At 33.9% G+C, this 22524-nt stretch overlaps 2 protein-coding genes and 1 long non-coding RNA gene across 12 annotated transcripts in view; 2 read left to right on the top strand and 1 right to left on the bottom strand.

The window, feature by feature from the left end:
• Positions 1–8289, top strand: part of LOC106065368 (uncharacterized) — a 38940-nt gene extending 30651 nt beyond the window's left edge. For all 5 annotated transcript variants that reach the window (XM_056031067.1, XM_056031066.1, XM_056031065.1 and 2 more), the window contains exons 13-17: positions 290–430; positions 3574–3726; positions 3969–4059; positions 4206–4275; positions 4403–8289. In XM_056031067.1, the coding sequence (XP_055887042.1) occupies positions 290–430; positions 3574–3726; positions 3969–4059; positions 4206–4275; positions 4403–5128 (1181 nt within the window). In that variant the 3' untranslated portion in view covers positions 5129–8289. The remainder of the gene's footprint in view (positions 1–289; positions 431–3573; positions 3727–3968; positions 4060–4205; positions 4276–4402) is intronic.
• On the bottom strand, positions 6990–16178 carry LOC106065478 (uncharacterized). Of its 2 annotated transcripts, none has more exons than XR_008778206.1 (3): positions 16097–16178; positions 8633–8694; positions 6990–7094 (listed from the first exon to the last, which is right to left on the bottom strand). It is a non-coding gene; the product is annotated as an uncharacterized LOC106065478 (long non-coding RNA). The 2 variants fall into 2 exon arrangements; XR_001217362.2 differs by lacking the exon at positions 16097–16178 and adding an exon at positions 10333–10423.
• LOC106065441 (uncharacterized) overlaps positions 10510–22524 on the top strand; it is a 38326-nt gene continuing 26311 nt past the window's right edge. Inside the window, exons 1-2 of one of the 5 annotated variants that reach the window (XM_013224279.2) lie at positions 10510–10671; positions 20156–20302. The gene's annotated coding sequence lies outside the window, so the exon portion shown is untranslated. Of the gene's footprint in view, positions 10672–11252; positions 11357–16279; positions 19767–20155; positions 20316–22524 lie in introns of those variants that run through there. The other 4 variants (XM_013224286.2, XM_013224269.2, XM_013224260.2 and 1 more) reach the window with 4 other exon arrangements.

The raw sequence follows: 22524 nt of genomic DNA, 5'->3' as shown, positions 1-22524 counted from the left end.
ATATATTGATTCATTTATACTAATATTTTCCCTAAATCTTATCAAAGCTTTTGGTTGGGACTAGTGGTAATTTCCTTGTATATAAGATACATATTTACTCTTGACACCTGACATTTGTATAATCTACTCATCTTTTTTCTTGCCAATCAAATATTTTACCTGATTGTGTGCAGTTTCCAGATATTTTTAAACCATATCTGACAACTGCTCAAGTAAACTGGTTTAAAAATGTTTTTTAAATATTTTGTGAAGTATTTATATATTTTTTAAATCTTCTTTTGTGTTTCAGCATCAGTTCCAGCCCCCAATGTTAATGTCAACCCTTATGAGAATTATATGATTGTTAAATTCAGTTTGGAATGTTCTTATGACAACAGAGTCAAACTAACAAGCTATAGTATCCAGTACTGTGTGCAGATAAAATGTAATGGTAGGTTGTTAGTTAACTTCTTAAGGTAGTTATCATGCTGACATGACTTTGGAGGCAAAGCAAGTTTCTTTTAGAGTGATTTTATTGAAGAGCACTCTATCTATATATATAATTCTCTTCATGGCTCAACCATTCCTGACACCACCAAGAAGTCATGGAAAGATCACTCTTTTATTTCTGCAAGTCGGACTATAGAGTTACCCCATGTAATTTAAGCGATTAAAAAAAAAAGAAGGGGGAGAACAAGTAGTATTCATCCGTCATTAAATAGCAGGACCGGACTTAACCATTGTGGGGCCCTATGCCAAACAAATTTCGCGGGGCCCAGTTTGGGTAGGGATACAGATAATAAGTGAAAATTAATAGTTTGTATTAGAAAATCCTTCTTTACTACGCACAGAATTATTTACGCGCCTTGAGTGTAGCAAAGTCATACAGTATATCATATATTATGACATATTGAATGACACCCCCAAAATGACAATTTTGTCTACATTTCAGGAGATTTTCATGAGTTTTAAAAAGATTTTAATAATTTCCGAAGATTTCCAGGACTTTTTCGTATATTTTGCAATTTCAGGAGATTTCCAGAAGCTCCAGATAAATCAGGAGGCAGCAGGAAATCTGTTATAAGTTATAAAATGGTTTAATTTAATAATTTACACCTAGGATTAGTGTGGGACCTATGAAAATGCGGGGCCCACTACAGTTGCATAGGTTGCAGTGGCCTAAGGCCAGCCCTACAAAATAGCGGCAGGTCGACTAGTACTTTATAATGTATTTTTTTTTGCTTTATAAATTATTTTTCTTCTAATAGATTCTAGGGGTTTAGTTGCAAATTAGTTTTGTGCAAAAATGGGGCTGATAAAATATTTTTAGTACAAATTTTTTTAGCATTTATTTCCATTGACCTTGTACCAAAATGCAAATCTTGATAGCTTACTTGAGAAAAATAGATTTTTAATCTTTTGCCCTTTTATGAATAATGACTAGCAGGTGTTTCAGTTTTACCAAGTCGCAAATATTTTCCAGAACGAGTTATTCCAGATATCTATGATAACATTTCTTCAAAGCTTTGTGAATAGCTATCTGTTGCTAAAAGCATCGTTTTCTCAATGGACACTTGGATAGCTGATAATATCAATGAATCATATTTTGGTTTGACTGCCCATTGGTTGAATGAGTTATTTGACCGAAGGAGTTATGTATTGCATTGTGCAAAATTTAATGGCCAGCATATGGCTGCAAACTTGCTATCAGGATTTGAAACATCACTTAAAAATTGGAACATTCCTCATGAAAACTGTCATGTGGTTTTACTTTGACATCACCAAACATCACCATTGCTTTCATGATGTTAAAGTTGCAAGTGTTGGTTGCTTTGCACATACCATACAGCTTTGTGTACACAACTGTGTTTTGAGTCAGTGATATGTAGTGCAGCACGAAAAATAGTTTGTCATCTTAAACATTCGTCCTCAGCAACTGACTGTTTACATAGACTGGAGAGCAAACTCGTCCTTCCACGACATCAATTAAATCAGGACATCACTACCTTCTGTATGTTAAAGAGGCTGTTGGAACAATGTCAAGCAAGATCACTGTATCGTACAGAAAACTGAATCATTTAGCAAGCCAGTGGCCTGTTGGTGAGAAAGTGGCTGTTCTTCTACAACTTTTTGAGGAAGTCAACTGTGAAGAAAGTGCAGCTGCAGCTTCCATTTCCATTGTGATTCCATTGGTCCATGTTTTAAAGGCATTCCTGCAGCATGATGGTCATGATAAAGGAGGTAAAAATATGAAAAGTAGATTACTTGTATTCTTGAACAGCAGGTTTGAAGACTTAGACACTTAGACTTAGTACAGCAACACAATGCATGCACTGTAGCAAAGGTAGGAGTCATGACATGTGCAACACATCACCAAAATGCTGTTACAGAAACACCAGCTGACATCTTCACTGAAGCAATGGAACCACCAACAAAGAAGGCCAGAATAGCTAAATCCAGACTGTTTTGATGACTTGGTGGCACCAGAAGATGCTATTGCACTAACGGTCGTGAAAGTGCAAAGTCAGAAAGAAATGATAAATGAAGAGCTTCCCAAATACCTGATTCTGCAAAAAGATGATTCAGTTTTATGGTGGAAGGCCAATGCCAGTAGATTTCCTGGATTAACCAAGTATATGCTCAAATATACCTAGGACCACCTCTAACCAGTGTGTCATCAGAAAAATTGTTCAGCGTTGCTCAATAACTATCATAGAAAACTTACACTGGCAATGCTGAAAATCTTATTTTTCTTAAATATAATTCAACTTTAATGTTACAACTAATGAATTCAATTGAAATTTAGATCTTGTCATATGCATTCATTTTATTTTGCTATGCTTTAATGCTTTCACTTTTAAATGTTGTGTATAATAATAGTATTATTATATTATTTTATTAAATTAGCATTATTCATTATTTTGTAAAAAAATATCACAGTTGAATTACTTTTCTAATATGTTAACTTTGAATCTTACTCTTGTATTATATGTGTCTTGATTTGATAACCATATTCTTAATAATTTAAGAGTGTCAAGTAACTCCACATTATTACTATTATTGCTTAAGATATATACTTAGCCACTATCAGTATCAGGCCATGACCAGAAGCAGTTAAAACATGAGCCTAATGACCATGCTTCCCACGATAAGGTGAATAGACCTAGAATATAATATATAATAATATAATCTATAATAATATAATATAATCTATAATAGGCCTACAGACTACAATTTAATATAGCCTTGGGCACCATCTAAGGTTGAAGCTATAAATAGGTGTACTTAATGTTCCTACTGTTAATAAAATATCGTTATTTAGAAGAGTTGCAGAATCTTCAGTAAAATGAGCTTTTTAAAAGTATTGTAGACGGATATCAAAAAGTACTATCCTGTGCACCCCTTATAATAATAATAATTTAATTTATAGAGCCCTGTTAACAAACATAATGTAGGCTCACTTCAAATCTAATCCAGGTTTTATCATTTAAACTTAAGAAAATTCATCTGTTTATATTTCTTCTTATGAATAGGCTTTATAATCTAACTGAAATTGATTGTCTTAACCTACCTGTGAACAATCCTGAATTTCAGATCCCATGCAGGTGAAAACCTTGTCAGTCTCAGCGAAAGAGTCACAGTTAGCCATCAACTCACTTAGTCCCAAAACTTTTTACCAGATAACTGTGAGAGGAATAAGTGGTAACACCACTGGTCTAGAAGCTGTACTGGAAGTAGCAACTAAGGGTTTGTCAAAGAATTTAAGTCTCTCAAACTTATTCAAATTTTTGCATATCTAAATACATGTGATTAAACCTTGACTTAAGATGAACCAGTCTATACAGCGGTTACTTTTGTAGCCAGTCCAGTCCTACATGTATACATTGTATATGTTTGTCTCCTTCTAACTTTGTTCTTAGCACATCTAATTTAAATGATGATAGGGGCAAAGGAAAGGTCAAGCTCAATGTTTGTTTTTGAATTTTCAGAGGCCAGTGTGGAACAAACTTGGATTGTGGCAGCTGTCCTTGGACCAGTTTGCCTTTTGACTTTGATAATTGTTTCTGTCATCATGTTTAGGTAATTTATATCCCTTTTTTAGGGGGGGGGGGGAGAGGGGGATGAGTAAACTTTGAATATTTGAATAAAACAAAGGAAAAGAGGAAACAAAATGTATATATTTTTGTGTTTTAATTTTTTTTACAACATTTATTTTTTCATCTTAGGAAATGTCATCGGTCTAAGCAGAAGGCTAATATGTACCTTCAATCTGAAGAGTTTTCTTATGACAAAAAGGTATGATGATGATGTTTTTTTTTAGTATAATTAAATATTTGCTTGTCAAAATGTTAGGCTACAATAGAGAATAATGTCAACAGCTGTATGAACATTTCTGTTAATAAATATGAATATTCTATTTTAGAATTCTCAAGCTTTGCAGCCTGTGAAAGTAAACGACTCATATCCTTTGAATGAAAGAATCTATGATTCTTCAAAATCAAACAGTTCTAGACAATCTCCTCCCAATACTTCTAACAGTGCTTATTTAAAAATTACATTGGCTTCATCTGATACTGACAATGTCAAACCTTTCCAGCAAATGAACAAGCCCCCTGCTGAGATGGAACTTATTGAAATAAGTGTTGGATTAAGCAAAACTAATGACTCACAAGTGACTAGCCCTACTGAAAAAACTTGTGTGAGCAGCTGTGAAACGAAAGCTTTTCAACTGTCCAATACTAAAATAGAATCTATTGCTTTTGTTGACAATGCCAAATCTGTACAGAATGACAAATCCCCAGGAGAGGAAATACATCATGGCAATTCTATGACTTCATGTCCTAACCAGAACCTGTTGAACTTGACTAAAGAACCACATGTAAACAATTCTCCTGCCACCAGTTCAGACCCATACATGAAAATGGATTATATTCCTGTACCTGGCAATTGTAAGTCAGTTCATGCAAGTGATCAGCTCTCTTCAACAAGGACACCACATGAAAACAGTGATGTTTCACTTTGTAGTTTTATGGAAGAAACATTTTCACCACAAATAAATGTGGAAGCTGATTCCAGTTTTTATTCTGACCAATCAGATGATAGTCTTAAAATACCTTCCTTTTTGAACATTAATCCATCATCAGACTGAAATCCATACTGTGCACTAAATTATCTACTGTTTGTCTTACTTATAGAACAGCACTGGGTTTTCCATTGACACTTTTCATCTGCAGATCAGGTTTTTATTTCTGTCTTTTTTATTTACAGATGGAATCCTCATCACTATTGATATTATGTATGGAAATCCAAATGTTCTTTGTTGTACATAATAAGTCTCTGCTTGTCCATAGAAGTGCTGAGTTCATTTTAGATGCTTATACACCTACTCAATTTTTCTTCCTGTACACATTGATAATTGATTTTTACTTTTCATTGTTGATATTTTAAAACTGCAAAATCAATACTCAATTGTATAATATATACTATAAAAAATATTAATTAGCTGAGAAGTTATTAAGTTGTGACCTTAGTTTCAACTAATACTTGGTAGAGTTAACAGACTAATAACATGGTGTGCACAATTTTCTAATTTTCCATTTTTTTTGTTTTTGTTTTGTTCACCAATATAACTTTTAAAAAATGAGATACTTTTATACACTTTTTTAGACTACAAATAGAAGTATTAATTTTTTGAGATGAGAATAATCCCTGTCATTTAATATCCTTGGTATAAACATGTTGTCCCCAGGCTCTTTATCCCCTGACATCTCATCCCCTGGCATTTCATCTTTTATGCAGCTTTGTTTAATACTGATTTCAAATCATTGAATTGAAGTAAGCCATCCCTACTCATTTCATCTAATAATTTTAAAACTGTATTGCCTGCTAGGGCTTTACAAATGTCTTCCAAACTCATTTCATGTAATAGTTTTAAAGGATATATTTTGTGGATATTTTCAACCTATTCTTACATTGTGACTACCTCTCAAATTCAGCATCTTATCTACAACAGATAAATTATTAGGACTAGCTAGTATAAAAAGAAGAGGGGTTTCCTTTTTCTTTTTACAAAGCTTCTATCAACTCACTCTGTCTGGCCAAAGGTTTGTACACTTTATTTCTCCAATACCCAATCTCGGATGAAGCTAAAATTTTGCACAATAAAAATAAAAATTAACCAATTAGTTAATCAACTATTAGTAATAAATTATTTTGTTTGGTAAAGCAATAGTACTTGACTGAAGTGGTGGTATAAACTGAATCCTTTATTTTAGCTCGTCTTCTGAGTGAACACAAACATGAAATAGAAGCAATAGATAGCTATACAATCTTCCATGTTTATAGACTCTTCACTAGCAGAGTGATACCGCATTAGCTTGAGAAGGCTTTAGCCCACGAGTTTGAATTCAGGTTTTTCCCTTTTTAAAAAAAACAAAACTTTTAAAACCCAGATGATTAGTTTTTCCTCCCCCTTTCCAACTGGTCCAGCCAAGTGATAGGATCATAGCGTATATTGAGAAAGCTAAAAGCATAAAATTGCTCTAAAGAAAAACAATTGGTAAAAAGTATTTTTTATCTCACAGATTTTTTACAGTTAGTCTAGATCTATTACAAATTTAATTACATTAATTAAATTAATTTAATTTAATTACATGACTGATCCAAACTAATTAATACACTTAATATAAGCTTTGTTTTTTTAAAAAGTATTTTTTTTTTTTTCTTGTTTAATGTTTGACTCAATCTTCCCTTTCCTAGTGAACCAAAAGAGTGTGGTAATAGCATTGGGGTAGCAAACAAATTTTTATTGAGAAATTACACATTCTTTATGAATATTTAATTAATAATCTGTATATGCTAATGAAGAGATAAGTCTTTATTATAATCTTGAGATCATTGCATTAATTATTTTTCCCGTAGATCTTAATAATACTTATCTAAATGCACTGTTTGTTTTTTTTCATTTTGTTCAAAATAGAACTTATATTGATTATGGCAAAAATAGAACTTATATTGATTATTGACTATATAAATTCTTGTATTTATGCATTACTTTTATGTCCTGTTTCTTTGAGTTATTATTCTTATAGTTCACATTTCTTGCAGTAAATGACCTGAGGATGAAGTAAAAAGAATATTTTTGTCATTTTCATGATGATTAGTGATGTAAGTTTATACTTAATCGTGACTATAGTTGATAATGATTCTATTTTGTACATTTGGTAAACTTGTTTTGTAATATTTAACTGTTTTTATTTTTTAAACAAGACCCTTTACACAGGTTACAATCCTCTTATAGAAAAACTGTCTCTATACAGATTGATAGTTTAGTGCCTCTAAAGGTTTTATGTCTGTAAATAGTTATTTTGTTTTAAAATTGTTTAAAGTTTTGTTTTTAAATTTACCTCAAAATTAAAAACCTTTTTACTACTACTAATAATAAAAACACAAAATGGGCAGCAGCTTTTTCCTTTAAAGAGGTTGTTTTTCACTTTTGAGATTCACTGTTAATCAGCCAAAATGTTTGATGTAAATACATGTTATTTATTTTTCATTCAAATGTTTACCATAGTTTAACTGACCGAAAGTAAATTTAAACTTGAGAATATTGTATTGAAGCTACTCATAAGCTCCTCAGTTCAGTCAGTGTAATGTAGTTTTAGCAAAAACAAATTCAGTTACTTCTTGTTTCAATTTATTTCATTTTTGCTTAGCATTCCAACATTAATATTCATTTTGTTGGTCAATTGTTTTACAACACTTTGTATTGTCTTTGTTGGTCAGTGTTGTACACTGTTATATGTGTATTATTTTTGGAGATTATAAGGTTGACTTGTTCAAATTATTATTTTTTTTACATTTTTTGAAAAATGTGCTCAACATCAGCATTAGCTTTATTCTAAACTTGAAATCAATCAATTATTTTTTTAGTAAAATACAAACATGAATTTGCACAATTTTTGTTTTCCTTCTGTTGAACATATGCTTTCATATTTTGAAATTGTCATGGAAAGATTCAAATGTTGTTGTTATGTTTCCTGATAAATTGTTGCTATCATTGATGTGCAAAGTTTTTTCTTAAACATTTGATATTACACATGTTATTAGTAAGTTGTTAATCTACTCATCAGCAATTTTTTTCTTGCTTTTATTTACTAAAAACAACCTTTTTTTTTTATTAATCATCTGTATGTTTTTTCATTTTTTTTAAAATTGTGAAATTAACCTTGACCTGCGTTCCAGTGTCTTCATGGTCATGAAATAAAAAAAAATGCCTTAATTCATTAAAAAATAGTTTTTAAGCATTTATTTACTTGATTTTTAAACCTATATTGTGTTGGGTTTTTTTGCTCTATGAAATGTTAATTCTAGCTAAACTAAATAGATTGATAACATTGAAAAAACGTATGTTTTCTTTTCCTGCTCATATATATGAGGAATAACATCCACCATGAAATAAGATTTCTTGATCCACACATCGTTCTTCGACACTGCATAGTGAACACACTTCTCAAGAAGTAGAAATGCTTTATTTCAATAAACAATGAAGCAAAACCTTTCCTCTCGATTAGTAATTCTCGATACCAATTTAACGAACCTTGTTATGCAGTAGACATTATTTAAATTGGCAATGGTAAAGAACTTTACTTACGATCAATGGACTCTGAATGAAGTTGATAATGTGGCATCGTTCATATGCCTTTTTTTCGTTCCCTGTTGAAATCAAGAAATTTGTTATAATTAAATCTAATGTTAACTACATAGCCCTACTCCATGCTTTTGCCCTTTGAACGCCAATAACTCCAAAAGTTTTTCTTTGGGGCCATAAGTTTCTATAACAATTTAACACACGCAAAAATCATCCCCCCGGTTGCCCAACCGACGAATGGTAAAAACAAAAAATCTGAAAAAAATTAACACTTTTTATCCAGTCTTTATATTTACTTATGCTAAATTGTTTGTCGAACTGATGTCCGCCTAATAGGCCCTAAAGTACGCCCTATCAATACCTCTACTATTCAGTGGAGATAATGAATATTTTAGCTAGTGCTATTGTAGTCTTCTAACACAGGATTTTTTTCCGGGTGGGGGGGGGGGGGAATGTTTGCGTAATTCATTTTGTCGGAGATGGCTATTCACTGCACTTTATTAATGGAGCCCAACCACTGGTAGAAATTTGTAACCTCTCTTGGCTACTCTCTTGGAATTAGGTGACTGTAGTTTGCTTTAGATTTTATATTGAAAAGGAAAGTTTTATCGTCAAAATAATTTTTTGGGGGGTTTTAAACTAAAAAGTCTGTGAAGTTGTTGTTTTTTAAAATTCAAAACCCCCTTAACTACGCTCCTAGAATTTGGTGACTGTAGTTTGCTTTAGAATAAAATTAAAAGGAGAGGTTTTCAACCTCAAAACTCTCTGTATGGAGGTATTGAAACTCAAAAAACATCTGGAGGGGTTTTAAACTTTAAAAAAAGCCAGCTGGAGGAGGGGGTTTAAAATCAAAATCCCCCTTGGCTAGGCTCATAGAATTTAGAGTGCGTAATTTGCTTTTTTAAAGCTTCAAACTCCGCTGAAGGGGGGTTTAAACTCAAAACCCCTTTGGCTATGCTCATAGATTTTGAGTGTGTAATTCGCTTTTTTTTATATTGAAGAGGTATTTTTTAGCTTCAAACCCCGCTGGAGGGGAGTTTAAACTCAAAACCACCTATGGCTACGCTCATAGAATCTGGGGACGTTTGGATAGTCTTATATTGAAGAGGGGGTTTAAAATTAAAATCTTCCTTAGCTATGCTCTTGGAATTTGAGTATTGTCATTTGCATTCTTTTTTTTTTTGTTTGTTTTTGTTTTATAGAAGAGGGGGATTTGACTGCAAAACCCCCTGGTAGGGGGTTTTAAACTCAAAACCCCCTTGGCTTCGCTGTGGCAAGTGATGGTTTAGTATTAAAATCTCACCTAAAATAAACAGAAGCAAAGCAAAAAATCAGTGACTAAATTTCGACCCCCCCCCTCCCCCGCATGGGGGATTTCAATTGGGGGGGGGTGGGGGTTTGACCCCCCCCCCTCGGCTAATCCCATGCAATGCGCCTATATTATTTTATTTAGGCTTGCATTTCAAAAATCTTTACTCCTTTTTAAAATGCAAATTCATTTAAAAAATATATACATATTATGTTCCTGCACTAAACATTTCCATGAAGAGCCGCAGCCAAGGAGTCAATAAAGAGCCGCATGCTATTCAGAAGCCGCAGCCAAGGAGTCATAAAGGGAATGGTGAAGCTAGGTGAGGTTGTAAGCTATTAGCAAGAGTAAAAGCCAAACATTTTCACACTTAAGTCCAACGTCTGCTGCTTACTTCCTTTTGCCAGACTAGTATGATATTTCAATATAATGCTGAAATATTTAGAGTCTAGTATATAATATTGGTAACAGGGTTGGTAAACAAGCTGTATTTGTAATGTATATATAGATCAGTGCTCACTGACCAATATTTTGTGTAGTTTTCTAAACATCGGGAATAAATAGATTTTCACAATAAGTATTGTAATTGAGTAAAATGTTCTAGGAAATGGGAAAGGATTTTCAAAGATGGATCTATATACTTATGATTATCATCTTATGACTAGGATCTAGATTCTAGATCTATCATTCTATGTAGATCTATATAGATCTAGATATAGACTCTGTCTCTAGAGTAATATTTAACTATCTAATATTATTAATATACTGTTTTAGTGTTTATTAATATTAAACTATTACTAGATAGATTTAGATCTAGAATCTAGTAGATGAAATCTAGAGAGAGTAGGAGAGTAGATTAGATCTAGACTAGAGTAGTAGAGTCTACTCAGGTCTACTGTAATACTAGTCTAAGTCTACTAGATTATCTAATACTTTAAATAATAATATTAATAGTATTAAGTATAGTATAACTATTAATTAAGTTAATATAAGTACTATTCAATTTATTATATTTATTATTATTATCAAAATCAAGTTATCAAGTAGTATTAAGTAAGTATAGATTCTATAATAAATAATAATATAGAGTCTAGGGTATAATACCGAGTCTAGAGTCTATATTGTTTAGTCAAGTATAGGTATAGTCTATTCTATATTAATATTATTATTATATATATGTATATAATATATTATAATAATAATATATTATAATATATATTAATATAGCCTATTAGATTCTATAGCTATAGTATAGTCTATAGTGACACTATGGTCTATAGTACTCTATATATATATAAATATATATAGATCTAGTATGACGGCATAGGCATAAATGCCATAATGATATGATAATGGCCCACATGATCTACATCAGATCAGGTCTCAATAAGTATTTATTTAAGTTATAAGTCAATTATGTAAGTATGCCTATTATTGTAATTAATGTTACTGTTTGTAATGTATTGTCATTGTAAATGAAGTTAAAATTACACTAGAGCAGTGTTTCACAAACTTTTTCCTTATTTTATCTTTTATATAAAATATAATACAGCCGTTACTTTAAAAAAGAACATGATTATGACCCATTATGTCCTATGCGTCATGCATCTAGTCATGCATGTTAACCAATGACTTAATGGAACACTTCGCAATTTCTGAGTAATTAGCGGAACACTTTGCTTATTATTTAAAGAGATTAATTCATCATGTGGTGGCCTACTGCTACTCTATTTAAAATTTAATTATTCTGTCCAGTAGTTCTGGAACACCTATTCAGGCCTCTCGGAACACAGTTTGGGAAACACTGCACTTGAGTGTCTAGATCTAAATCATTGTACGTAGTGTTTTTGAAACTTTTACCATTACCCCCCTCCCACCTCATTAAATAAAAAAAACTTTGTTCATTCCCCCTTTAGACAGCTTGGGTTCGGTGAGCATTGTAAACTCCCACAGTGACTGGAGTCAGGCTGGATTTTAAAGATGTACCATATTTTTGCGCATATAACATGCATATGCGTAAAACTTGTACATGAAAATATACAAATTACAAAAATAAGTAAAAACAAAACTGTTCAACCCGCACTCTTATATATACTCTGCATGTGCAAAGTGTGACTTGCAGTAAACTACCAGTACGTAAAGTTGTTGCTCATCAGATGTCTGTCCCTTGAGGATATCTTAGAACAGAATTTAAATCCTTCCGCTGTCTGTAATATGGATGAGGTACCCATGTCTTTAATTGATATTCTGGCAACTCGCACTGTAGCGGAAAGTGGTTGTGGCTCACAGAACGAAGACACTGAATATGACATAAGTTTCAATGGCTTCAGATGCGTGGTGGCTGAGCGATAAAGCGCTTGACTACTGAACCGGGGTTCGAATCCTGGTGAAGACTGGGATTTTTAATTTCAGCATCTTTGGGGGCCCTGCTCTAATGGGTACCCGATGTTATTTGGAGAAAAGTAAAGGCGGTTGGTTGTTATGCTGACCACATGACACCCTCGTTAACCTTAAGGCCACAGAATCAGATGAACTTTACATCATCTGCCCTATAGACTACAAGGTCTCAAAGAGGAACTTTACTTCAATGGCTTCACTAACTATCAGGAGAACATTAGTGAAACTTGCGATTGATTGCAGATGTATTGCATGCAGTCTATATGTTTCAACATGGGCAAATTAGTTTAGTTGCTTATTTACTTGTGACTATTGATTACTGGTATATTACAAGATTCTTTGCTGCATCTGTACTATTTGTTTTCTTGAGGTTTATAATGAGATGTTGATAAAGCTATCCAATGTACATTTCATAACCGCACAGCATATTATAGGAGGTGTAGAGAACCACTGTTTGCATTATTCTACATTTTTAAGTAAAAAAAAATTTTAAACCCAGCACCTTTGTAAAAACTTGAATAATCTGCGGGTTAAATGCGCAAAAATACGGTAGCCTATGAAAAAAAGAGAAGAAACTTACAGACATAATCACATTCATATAGATCTAGATCTAATTAGATGATATTTATATAGATTATATTTGGATCTAAATCTACAAAATTTTTCAGTTTTTTCTTTCTATAGATTCTTATATTGGAATTAAAATTTACATAATGAATGATTATTTATTGAAACTAGTTCTTAAGTCTTTTTTTAATCTGAAAAGCTTCACCTCCACCTATCCCTTAGTCTCCTGGACTATTGGGGTACCACTCCAGATTTGTTAGCCGTGGTTCTCCATTCCTCTGTCTTTTGCCTTGGATACAACTCTTTGAATGGCAGGCCCGTCCATTCTTTTATGTTTTCTTCCCATCCCTTCCTCTGTCTGCCTTTTCTTCTTTTTCCTGGTACTGCTCCCTGAAGGATGGTCTTGTAAGACCTTGGCCTTAGAGTTTTATTTTATTTTTATTTTTTTTTACAATCGTAGCAGGTCATCATGGGGTCCATTGGCACTAATAACCATGTCTCTAATCTCTTGGTTTGTGATATGGTCTTTAGATGAAAAGCTATTGTTCAATAATTAATTTTTACATATGTGTATACATATATTAGGAAAAATTCTTTTTGTAGATAGTATATGGAGAGGCAGCAGGTTTTAATCTACCTCCATAGTCCTCTGTAATGGATATAATCATCTTCGTGTCAAGTAAGACTTCTTTCACATTTTAAAAAATCATCTATGAGAGTCCAGATGAATCAGATTTGTAAATGTCTTCTTCAAACAAAAATGTTTGAGTGGATAGTGTTGTAGAAGCCTCTCACTGCATTTTTTAAAGTTCCTAATGACAAGATAAACAACATCTAGTACTTCAATAATTTAACTTTTGAAACATTCAAAGTTTACTTGGTAAATATTCAAATCTGGATTCATAATTACAATGAGGATACAACATTTGGCCAGCTTGTCAGAACTTCACACCCCTACTGCCCTTGTCAAGACCCAGTTTGAGAAAGACTGGACTAGACTATGTGATATCTATATCTAGATCTTACATAGACTAGATATAGACTCTTTAGAAACTTTGCTTTAAACAGGAATAGTTCACTATTTCATTAGGTCACACAGGCTAGTTAATTTTGTCACATCTGACGTTCTAGATCTAATTGAAGGAAAGTATAGTTGTTGCTATTGATCTTTTAAGCCATCTTTTCGCTGTCTCTATAATTCAAATTTATTTTGTGGTTTAGTTGTGTTCAATTATACATAGAAAAATAGGTCTGGAAGATGGTTGTTAGCTAATAAAATAGACACTGAATTAATACAAGACTTTCATGTTCATCTTTTTTTTTTTTAATTTTAATAAAACAAAAGAACACAGAATGTCACATCATAATTATATTATTAAAAATAGTTGTGAAGGGATAAAAGATAAAAGTCTAGATAAATTAGTATTTTAGATTATTCACATAGGACATATGTTACCAAAGTTAAAATTAAATTACATTATTGTTATCCAAATTTATAGTTTGTAAGACACTGTTTAACTGAAAATGCAATTTTCAAAATACATTAAGTACAACCTCTATTCATTGGACTATGTCTTTAATCTATAAGAAAAAACAATGAACATCTATAGAGAGTTTCAAAAGAGCATATAAGGGAACTCACTATGATTGATGGTTGTGATGTCCATTTCTCCACTGGCTAATTCATGATCATGATGTTAGTGGCAAATAAAGTTTGTTAGCTGGGTATGGGGGGGGGGGTGATGTTTAAAGGTATCCTGCACATTTGAGCTTCTGAATAGCTCCTTGTCCTTAGTTTTGACCTTTTATTTCATTCTGATCTCTTTTCCATTCAGATCAGTTGCATTCCTATTGCTTGCTGTAATCTAACTCCTTCATTCTTTACACTCTGTGACTACTTCTATTGCTTGCTGTAATCTAACTCCTGCTTGGAATTTTCATTCTTTACACTCTGTGACTACTTCTATTGCTGAGTGATGCTCTAAGCTATGCTTATAATCTATTCTTCTAACAGTCTTATGTTAAACTTTTTTTTTCTATGTACCAGCTTTTCTCCTTGCCAATAAATTCATCAGCTGTTTGAATATCCAATTGAATTATATAACTAATGGTCTGTCCATCAAGTTAAAAGTAAATGATTTTTTTGGACGGGCCAGTTTGTAAGACACATTTACAAGACTATTTCAGCCCTAAGGAACTCAAGGCTTTTGATGTATTGGATGAAACTTTTGGCAGTAGTTCATCACTCATTCAACCTTGAGGCCTAAGTTTGGAACTCTATGCACATTTTCTTGAGATTCTACTTAATGAGAATGTCTGTCACTGATTTTATGGAGGATCTTTTTCTTTTTCTTTTGCTCCCTGTGCTTTGATATAAAATCAAAACGCTTTTTAAATAATAACATTATGCTTTAAACAATAATATTATGTTTCGGGATGCAAAAGAAAAAAATCTTTGTTTTAGGAGCTCTAATTAACATGTTTCTTTTAAGCAGCATTAAATATGCAATCTGCTGTTCATTGAGAAAGTTGTCAACAAACTTTGTTTCTGCCATTTCCTATCGAGTTTAGGTGTTCAACCAGAAGATATGAAGAAAGGATAGAAATATGCAATAACAGAGTTATTATTATAGCTTTTATATAGCGCTACTTTCATGCTTATAGCATGCGCTTGGTCAGAGCGCTTTTGGTCCAATGTCATTTGTGGACCAGTGTATCTAGTGTGGAGAGTGTGGAGGGTGTATCTAGCAGTTGGTTTTCCGTGCTGCCTTAAGGCGCTCAGTAAACACAACTCTGTCCTAGTCGGGTGTCAAACCTCGAGCTCCCTTCTCAACCACGCTTCCACTTTAAGTCATTGTCTGCGGACACGATCCAAATAATATCAAACCGGGCGTCTCATGGCAACAATCTATGTGAACTTAGAAAAAAAAATCTATTTAGTATGCACATAATTTGGACATAATTTAAAACAACAATTATTAAGTAGTTTTCTATATAATCGCGTGAACTGAAGCGCTTCACTGTAGCAATAGTACACTCAACTAATGGATTTTTTTTTTACGATGTTTTTTTTTTGTTTGAGGATTTGAATAAGAGATTGACCCTTTACAAAACAATTAGATCAATTAGATATTCATTATAAGACATCAGTTAGGCCAGATTCACATCTAACTTCACATTCATTTTCACCTAACCTTTGGTCTGCTGGACCGCTGGGGCACCACACAAGATCTGTCAACCTTCTTTCTCCATTCTTCTCTATCATTTTTCTTTGATAGAATCTCATTCTGATGTTCTTTCTGAAAACATCATTAAATATGATATATATATATATATATATATGATTTATTCGCTTGGTCAAAGCAAGTGTCAAGTGTAAAAAAAAAAAAAGATATAAGAAAGAAATCGTCCTTAGTGGATTTGAACAAAACATTACTTGTTGACATTTGTCAAACTAAATTCAGTTTTGGATCTTGATCTTTATGTCTTCCATTAAACACTACCATTCAGGTTGGATTATCGCGCAATAGAAGACATTCTGTTTTTATCATGAGTGGTTGTGATACAAATGATAGCATGTCCCCACACCAGAGTATCTCAATCAGCTTATGCTCCGACCACAGCTATCGCCATAGTGGCCGTTTAAAAGGCTTAATTATGAAGTCTAGTACATTTTTGATCTAGTCACAGTTTTCAGTAGTGGTCCACGACAAGGATTTCCGTATAGTAGATTATGACCTAGTCACAGTTTTCAGTAGTGGTCCACGACAAGGATTTCCGTATAGTAGATTATGACCTAGTCACAGTTTTCAGTAGTGGTCCACGACAAGGATTTCCGTATAGTAGATTATGACCTAGTCACAGTTTTCAGTAGTGGTCCACGACAAGGATTTCCGTATAGTAGATTATGACCTAGTCACAGTTTTCAGTAGTGGTCCACGACAAGGATTTCCGTATAGTAGATTATGACCTAGTCACAATTTTCAGTAGCAAATGGCTGCCTGGTTGCTCGGTCGTCTCGATGGTCCATGCCATGCTCGCCGCCTTCCCCGTCGTCCTGCTGGAGGTTTGGACTAGGAAGTAAATTGAAGTAGATTATTCTTAACTCTGAAGGAACACCCAAAAAAATTAAACAAACATAGATTTTTTAAAAAATGTGATCCTACACATGTCGGAAAATTCGCGAATCGTTGTGGTAAGACTTGTTTTCTAGAAGAAATCTACGCAGGCTTTATGAGCCGTGAGTCGCTTTGTTGCCATTGTAATATGCCCACAATTAAACTGTTAAATGTTTCTTGTAGCTGTTCAGATTGGCAGCTCGTTAAGTGATTATTGATTGAACGTATCAACGTGAATGTTTGATTTTGTTGTGCCTAAGTGAACTTCTTCTTCTAACCAGCTTTTTGCTGCTAAGCTGTCAGCTCTTTTGCAGACTGTGCCAAGGAAAATAGTGTGCTGTTTTCTTCAGTTGTTCAGCACTGCCGTACAGGGTGTTGGTTATGTTGGGCTGGAGTGGTAGTAGGGTCTGCCTAAGGTGGATTAGGAAGGGGCATTCAAAAAGGATATCGTTTACGGTTTCATAAGGGTGGGCGCAGTGTCTGCAAAGGGGGAGTTGTGTGGAGTTTATTTTATTGAGATGGTAATTTAACAGAGGTGTGTGTCCTGTCCTTAGTTGGAAGATTGTAGATTGCTCTTTGCGGGAGAGGAAGTTAATACTGTCCAGTTTGTTAGGCATGTTCATTTCTTTGTACATGTCTCTGCCTGTGTTTCCTGTTGCTCATTGGTTGAGCCACTCTTCTTTGTGGTTGTTGATTAACATTGACCTTAGGTTGGGGTAGTTAACAGGTCTGTCTGGTTGTTCCAGCTAGTCACAGTATAGGAATATGAGACAAGTTCCCCGAAGTTAGCACTGTTCTCGGCCACTTGTAGCGAGTGCGGTCCAGGAACGGGGATATGACTGTCAACCGATATGACTGTCTACCGCTGGGAGCCCTCAGATAGGACATGGGATGAAGAATCCCAATGTCCAGGTCTGGCTGTTGGATAAAAGCCTTTCTAACCACCATCGGGATGAACGGCGCCCTTGCAGGCGCCGATTCCCTACTGGACTTCATTGAAGGTTGTTGCATAGATGATCCTACCTTTGAAAGCTTATCTGCCCTTTCATTTCACATGACGCCAAATGTGTCCAGGGATTCACTGTAATGTGATGTTGATGTTTAATTTTGTCATCATCTGGTGTATTATCACTATTAGTGTTGTCAACTCTCTTGGGCTTTTTGAGGTGCTGCTGTTAAGTGCTTGAAGAGTGGATTGGGAGTCTGTAAAGACAATAATATCTGATGGTGATTGTATCCCTTCACATAATTTATTTTCGACTGTCTGCAAAGCTATGGCAAGTGAACTTACAACATTTGAACGAACTACTAAATAGACACACTTTAATACATGTGTCTTTAAGTTTTCTTTGGGTATATCATAGTAAATTAGGTCTTACTTGTATTTTAATTCATTTTGATTTGAGCTTAAAGTTCCCCTTTCAGACCTTGCGGTCTGTAAAGGTCATCCGTTTCTATGGCCCACAGTTAACGAGGGTGTCATTTTGCCGGCACAACCTAACGCCTTTACTTTTCCCAGACTAATGTCAGGTACCCATTAGAGCTAGATGAACTCAGGGGCGCCCAAATATCCCGAAATAAAAAATCACAATCTTCCCCAGGATTCAAAACAGTTCCCCTTTCAGACCATGCGGTCTGTAAAGGTCATATGTTTCTGTGGCCCACAGAAGCAAAGCGCTTTCCCACTCAGCCACGCGCCTCCGATTTGAGCTTTTTGTGTTATTATAAAAATCTTGAAAAGAACAAGAAAAAATGTCACGAATGTTATGTGTGTGCTCTTCTCCTATTGAAATGGACAATACTGTACCTGAAACATTCAAACTGCAGCTTCTTTCAATAGCATTCTTTGATGTCGTTTAGACCAGCGTCCAATTATACTTCAAGCCTAATCTTATCCTGACTCTAAAAGTAACCCCCATTATTTCTGTCTTTGCTGTAACATTCAACAGAAACTACGGAAAACGAGGTTGTTGTCAACTTTGCTGGATATGGCATTTCAATGTTTTCTCGATGTAGCGCAATACAATCCTTCTCTTTCCTTTGCCATTTGGTTTTCCCAAACATCTTTGTATATTAGAATGTCAATCATATTTTGATCATTGTTCCTGATCACAACTATGTAGCTGGTGCTCTGATTGTGATGTGAGAATCCTTCTGATACCATTAGACTGGATATTTTACGTTACATGCCCCGATAATGTCTCAGGTATCAGCCATTAGCCTATCACTGGAGAGAGTGCAGGTTTGGAGAGAGGTGTGAACTTGTGCTACATTCAGTGGCTGTTATGTCATCAGCTATAACCAAGATATTGTCCTGTGGAGTAGAGTACATGTGATTCTAAAAAACCCGTAATACTTTTTTTTTTAATATTGATAGTCATGTCAGTTTGTGATGTGCATATTGCGTTAGCGATTATAACATGCGTTCTAGTGCTGTGTCAAGTTTGAGTCGTATCACAGATGTGCCAACCTACGGGTACTGCAGGTTAATTGTGTTTCTTTGGTAAGCTGTGACAACAATTGCAGCGTTATTCATTCAAAAACTTAAGAACAACTATTGCAGGCTATAAGATTGCCTGACCATCTGCCTAACATTCTAATGATACGGTTAGCTTAAATTGTGCATTGGTATCTTGCAACTGGAGTAGGTTATAAACGAGTTCAAATCAAGACGCGATTGCTTGGGAGGTTTTCAATACAGTCCTTGACCTTCGACCCTTTCACAGCTGCCTCACTGACTACATTTGTAAGTTGGTTTCTATACGTTAGGCTTACTTAGTTGACGTTTTAAGTATGGATGAAAGACATTGGATCTAAGTTTAACCAGCTAGAACTAAGTTGTTTGAACACACATAATGATGTGATGATAATCTTAGCTGAGAGTCTCAATCTCAAGTCCTGATGGATGCTCTGATTTCAAATACTAGTTTACTCTCGTGTCCCAGATTCTGCCCACTTCCCTGAACTAAATGAATATCTATGAATGCATTAAAAAACAGGGCACATTTAGCATGCCACTTAGCATGCACAGCCATGCTTGCTCTTTCATCCATTTTCTTGTCATAAAGAATGAATTTGTAAAGAGTTTAATTTGTATGAATGTCACTCTATGTATATCATTTGATTTGTTTCTAGTGCATCTCAAAATCAATGTTAAACAACACAACAATGAAATATCAACTCAGTATGGAGACAGCTTGTGCAGAGATTTCATATGGATTGCTAGGACTGAGTTTAATGTTTAGATCATCTTCTTAAACTTGTTTTACAAACAGAGCTCAGGTAATTGCTGAAGGTTTGTATTTATTGTACTGATTGTAAATAAACTCCATAGTTCTAATGACACAAGAAACTGTGTCACTTCTAGTAACTGAATCTATTAAATGTAGTGTGTCATTAGCTGTAACTATAGCTAATATATTGTTAATAGTGGCAACTATTGTAAAATATGTCACTAGCAGTAACTTTAGTTCAGATAATTTCACTATTATACTGTTCATCAAAAGTATAAAAATAGTTTGAGACTAGGTACAAGAGGAAGAGTAGAAAGGTGCCCTGTAATCATTCCAAACAACATTTACCAGCAAAATTTATAGGAACTGATTCAGCTAATTCCAATCATGCTTCAATATGACACTGAAGTAATCTAGATCTGCAAGTCTCCTTGGCTATGAGCTGAGTAAAAACAAACATGCCAGTTAGGAAGTCAAAGGAATGTGTTAAATTACTTGGTTTATTAATGTACATTAATCAAATAAGCTGTAGATTTGAAAAATGTATGTGTTAATTAAGTCATTTGTTATTGGTTTTAAATACATTTTTTGTCATTGTTAGATTAAGCTTAGATACTAAAAGAATTCATAAGAAATGATTTAGACAACACATTTCTTGATACATTTCAAGTGTGAGGAAAATAGTACTTGTCCAAATAGTTTTGCTTTATACAATATCATTCTTCAAGGCCATCACTGTAAGTTTTAAAGTGTATGGCAGTCAAAAATCTTCCTGTGAAATGAGGAAATGTAAATGACTCATTCCATTCCTGGACCATTTATCTATGCCAGTGCTTCTCATTTACTACGTAGTGTATCTTGAAATAAATATCACTTTCAAAAAGTGTGTAGTTATTCAATAAACTCTTTATGTTGTGTCTGTTCTATTCATGTGAATGTTTCTGTTGTGTTGTCTTTATATGAGAAAATAGTCCTTGTAATCACAACAAATTTCCATAAGGATCAATAAAGCAGTCTTAGTCTTTAAAAATATTTTATAAGGCTGTTTGACCTGTACATTGAAATATTATTGTTAAGACAGAATCACATTGCTAATAGACAGTGGCATCACTAGGGAGAATGTAGTCAGCACTCAGAAAAATGCTTAGCCCCTGGGGTTCCACCTTGAACTCCACTGTGGGAGCTTTAAGCGCTCCCCAGACCAATGGCTGACTAAGGAGGCAGCAAACCTACATCTTCTGGTCTAGATGGTAGTCAAAATTGAACAACACATCATAATGTTATACCGTTTCTGTCTAAAGGTCTTACAAAAGAAATATGTTCATGTAATGTTCAGTCCATTTCTAATTTTAATAAATTTACATTGTAAAATATGCAATGACTATTGAATAATTGTCAAAAACAGTGGGATTTTATAATGGAATGGACACTCATTTTACATTTTTGTAAAAATCAATGAAAGTATGTAAGCAGCTCACTGTATTGGATCAACAAAACAAAACAAACAATAGTGTTTATTGGGAAAGATTTGGAGAAAGTTGATGGAGGGGTGACACCCTGAGCTAACCACACCGGGTGACACCCTGAGCTAACCACACTGGGTGACACCGACCTTATTGTCACTACTGCTAATAGACACAATCGATTAGGTTTGATCATAGCTATGTTCTCAGAATGAGACAAATTAGGGGCGAACAAAACATAAAATAAAAAATTAATTACCTCCATTTGAGCCACATTCAGTTTAGAAGTAAAATTCATCAATATTCAATGGTATATGTTCATTTAGTGACACATTTTTTAATGTCAACTTCAGGAGAGCTTGAGTAAACAAAATAGGACATTTTTCCCCATTTTAGATTTATTGGCCAAATTATTTGATCAATTCACATAACATTGTCAAAATCAAAAGACATTATTTCACTTATGATTTGAAGGTGTCAATTTATTTCTAATAGTTGACTCTAGAGGATTTGTCAAATTAAAAGCAATAGCTAATTTAAAAGATGTGAGAATATTCATTTTTCAGATATGCTGCTTAATTGCAAGTTGTAATTGTATCCATTTTTCTCATTGATATAAGTTTTGCAACGCAGACATATTTTTGCACTTAGAACCTGCAGGTTAAATAAGTTTTTCCAAACGAATGACAAAGGTGCGGGATCTTTAAAATTTATTTTACTTAAAAACATAGAATAATGAAATCTATGCACACTATATGCTATGGAATTGGAACTACAAGAATACCTTTGCTGATGTTTGCCCAGGGAA

Source organism: Biomphalaria glabrata, chromosome 5, assembly GCF_947242115.1.
Source record: "Biomphalaria glabrata chromosome 5, xgBioGlab47.1, whole genome shotgun sequence".
Taxonomy (NCBI): Eukaryota; Metazoa; Mollusca; class Gastropoda; family Planorbidae; genus Biomphalaria; species Biomphalaria glabrata.
The sequence above is the reverse complement of the archived record's forward strand: the minus strand, read 5'-3'. Positions and strand labels throughout refer to the sequence as shown.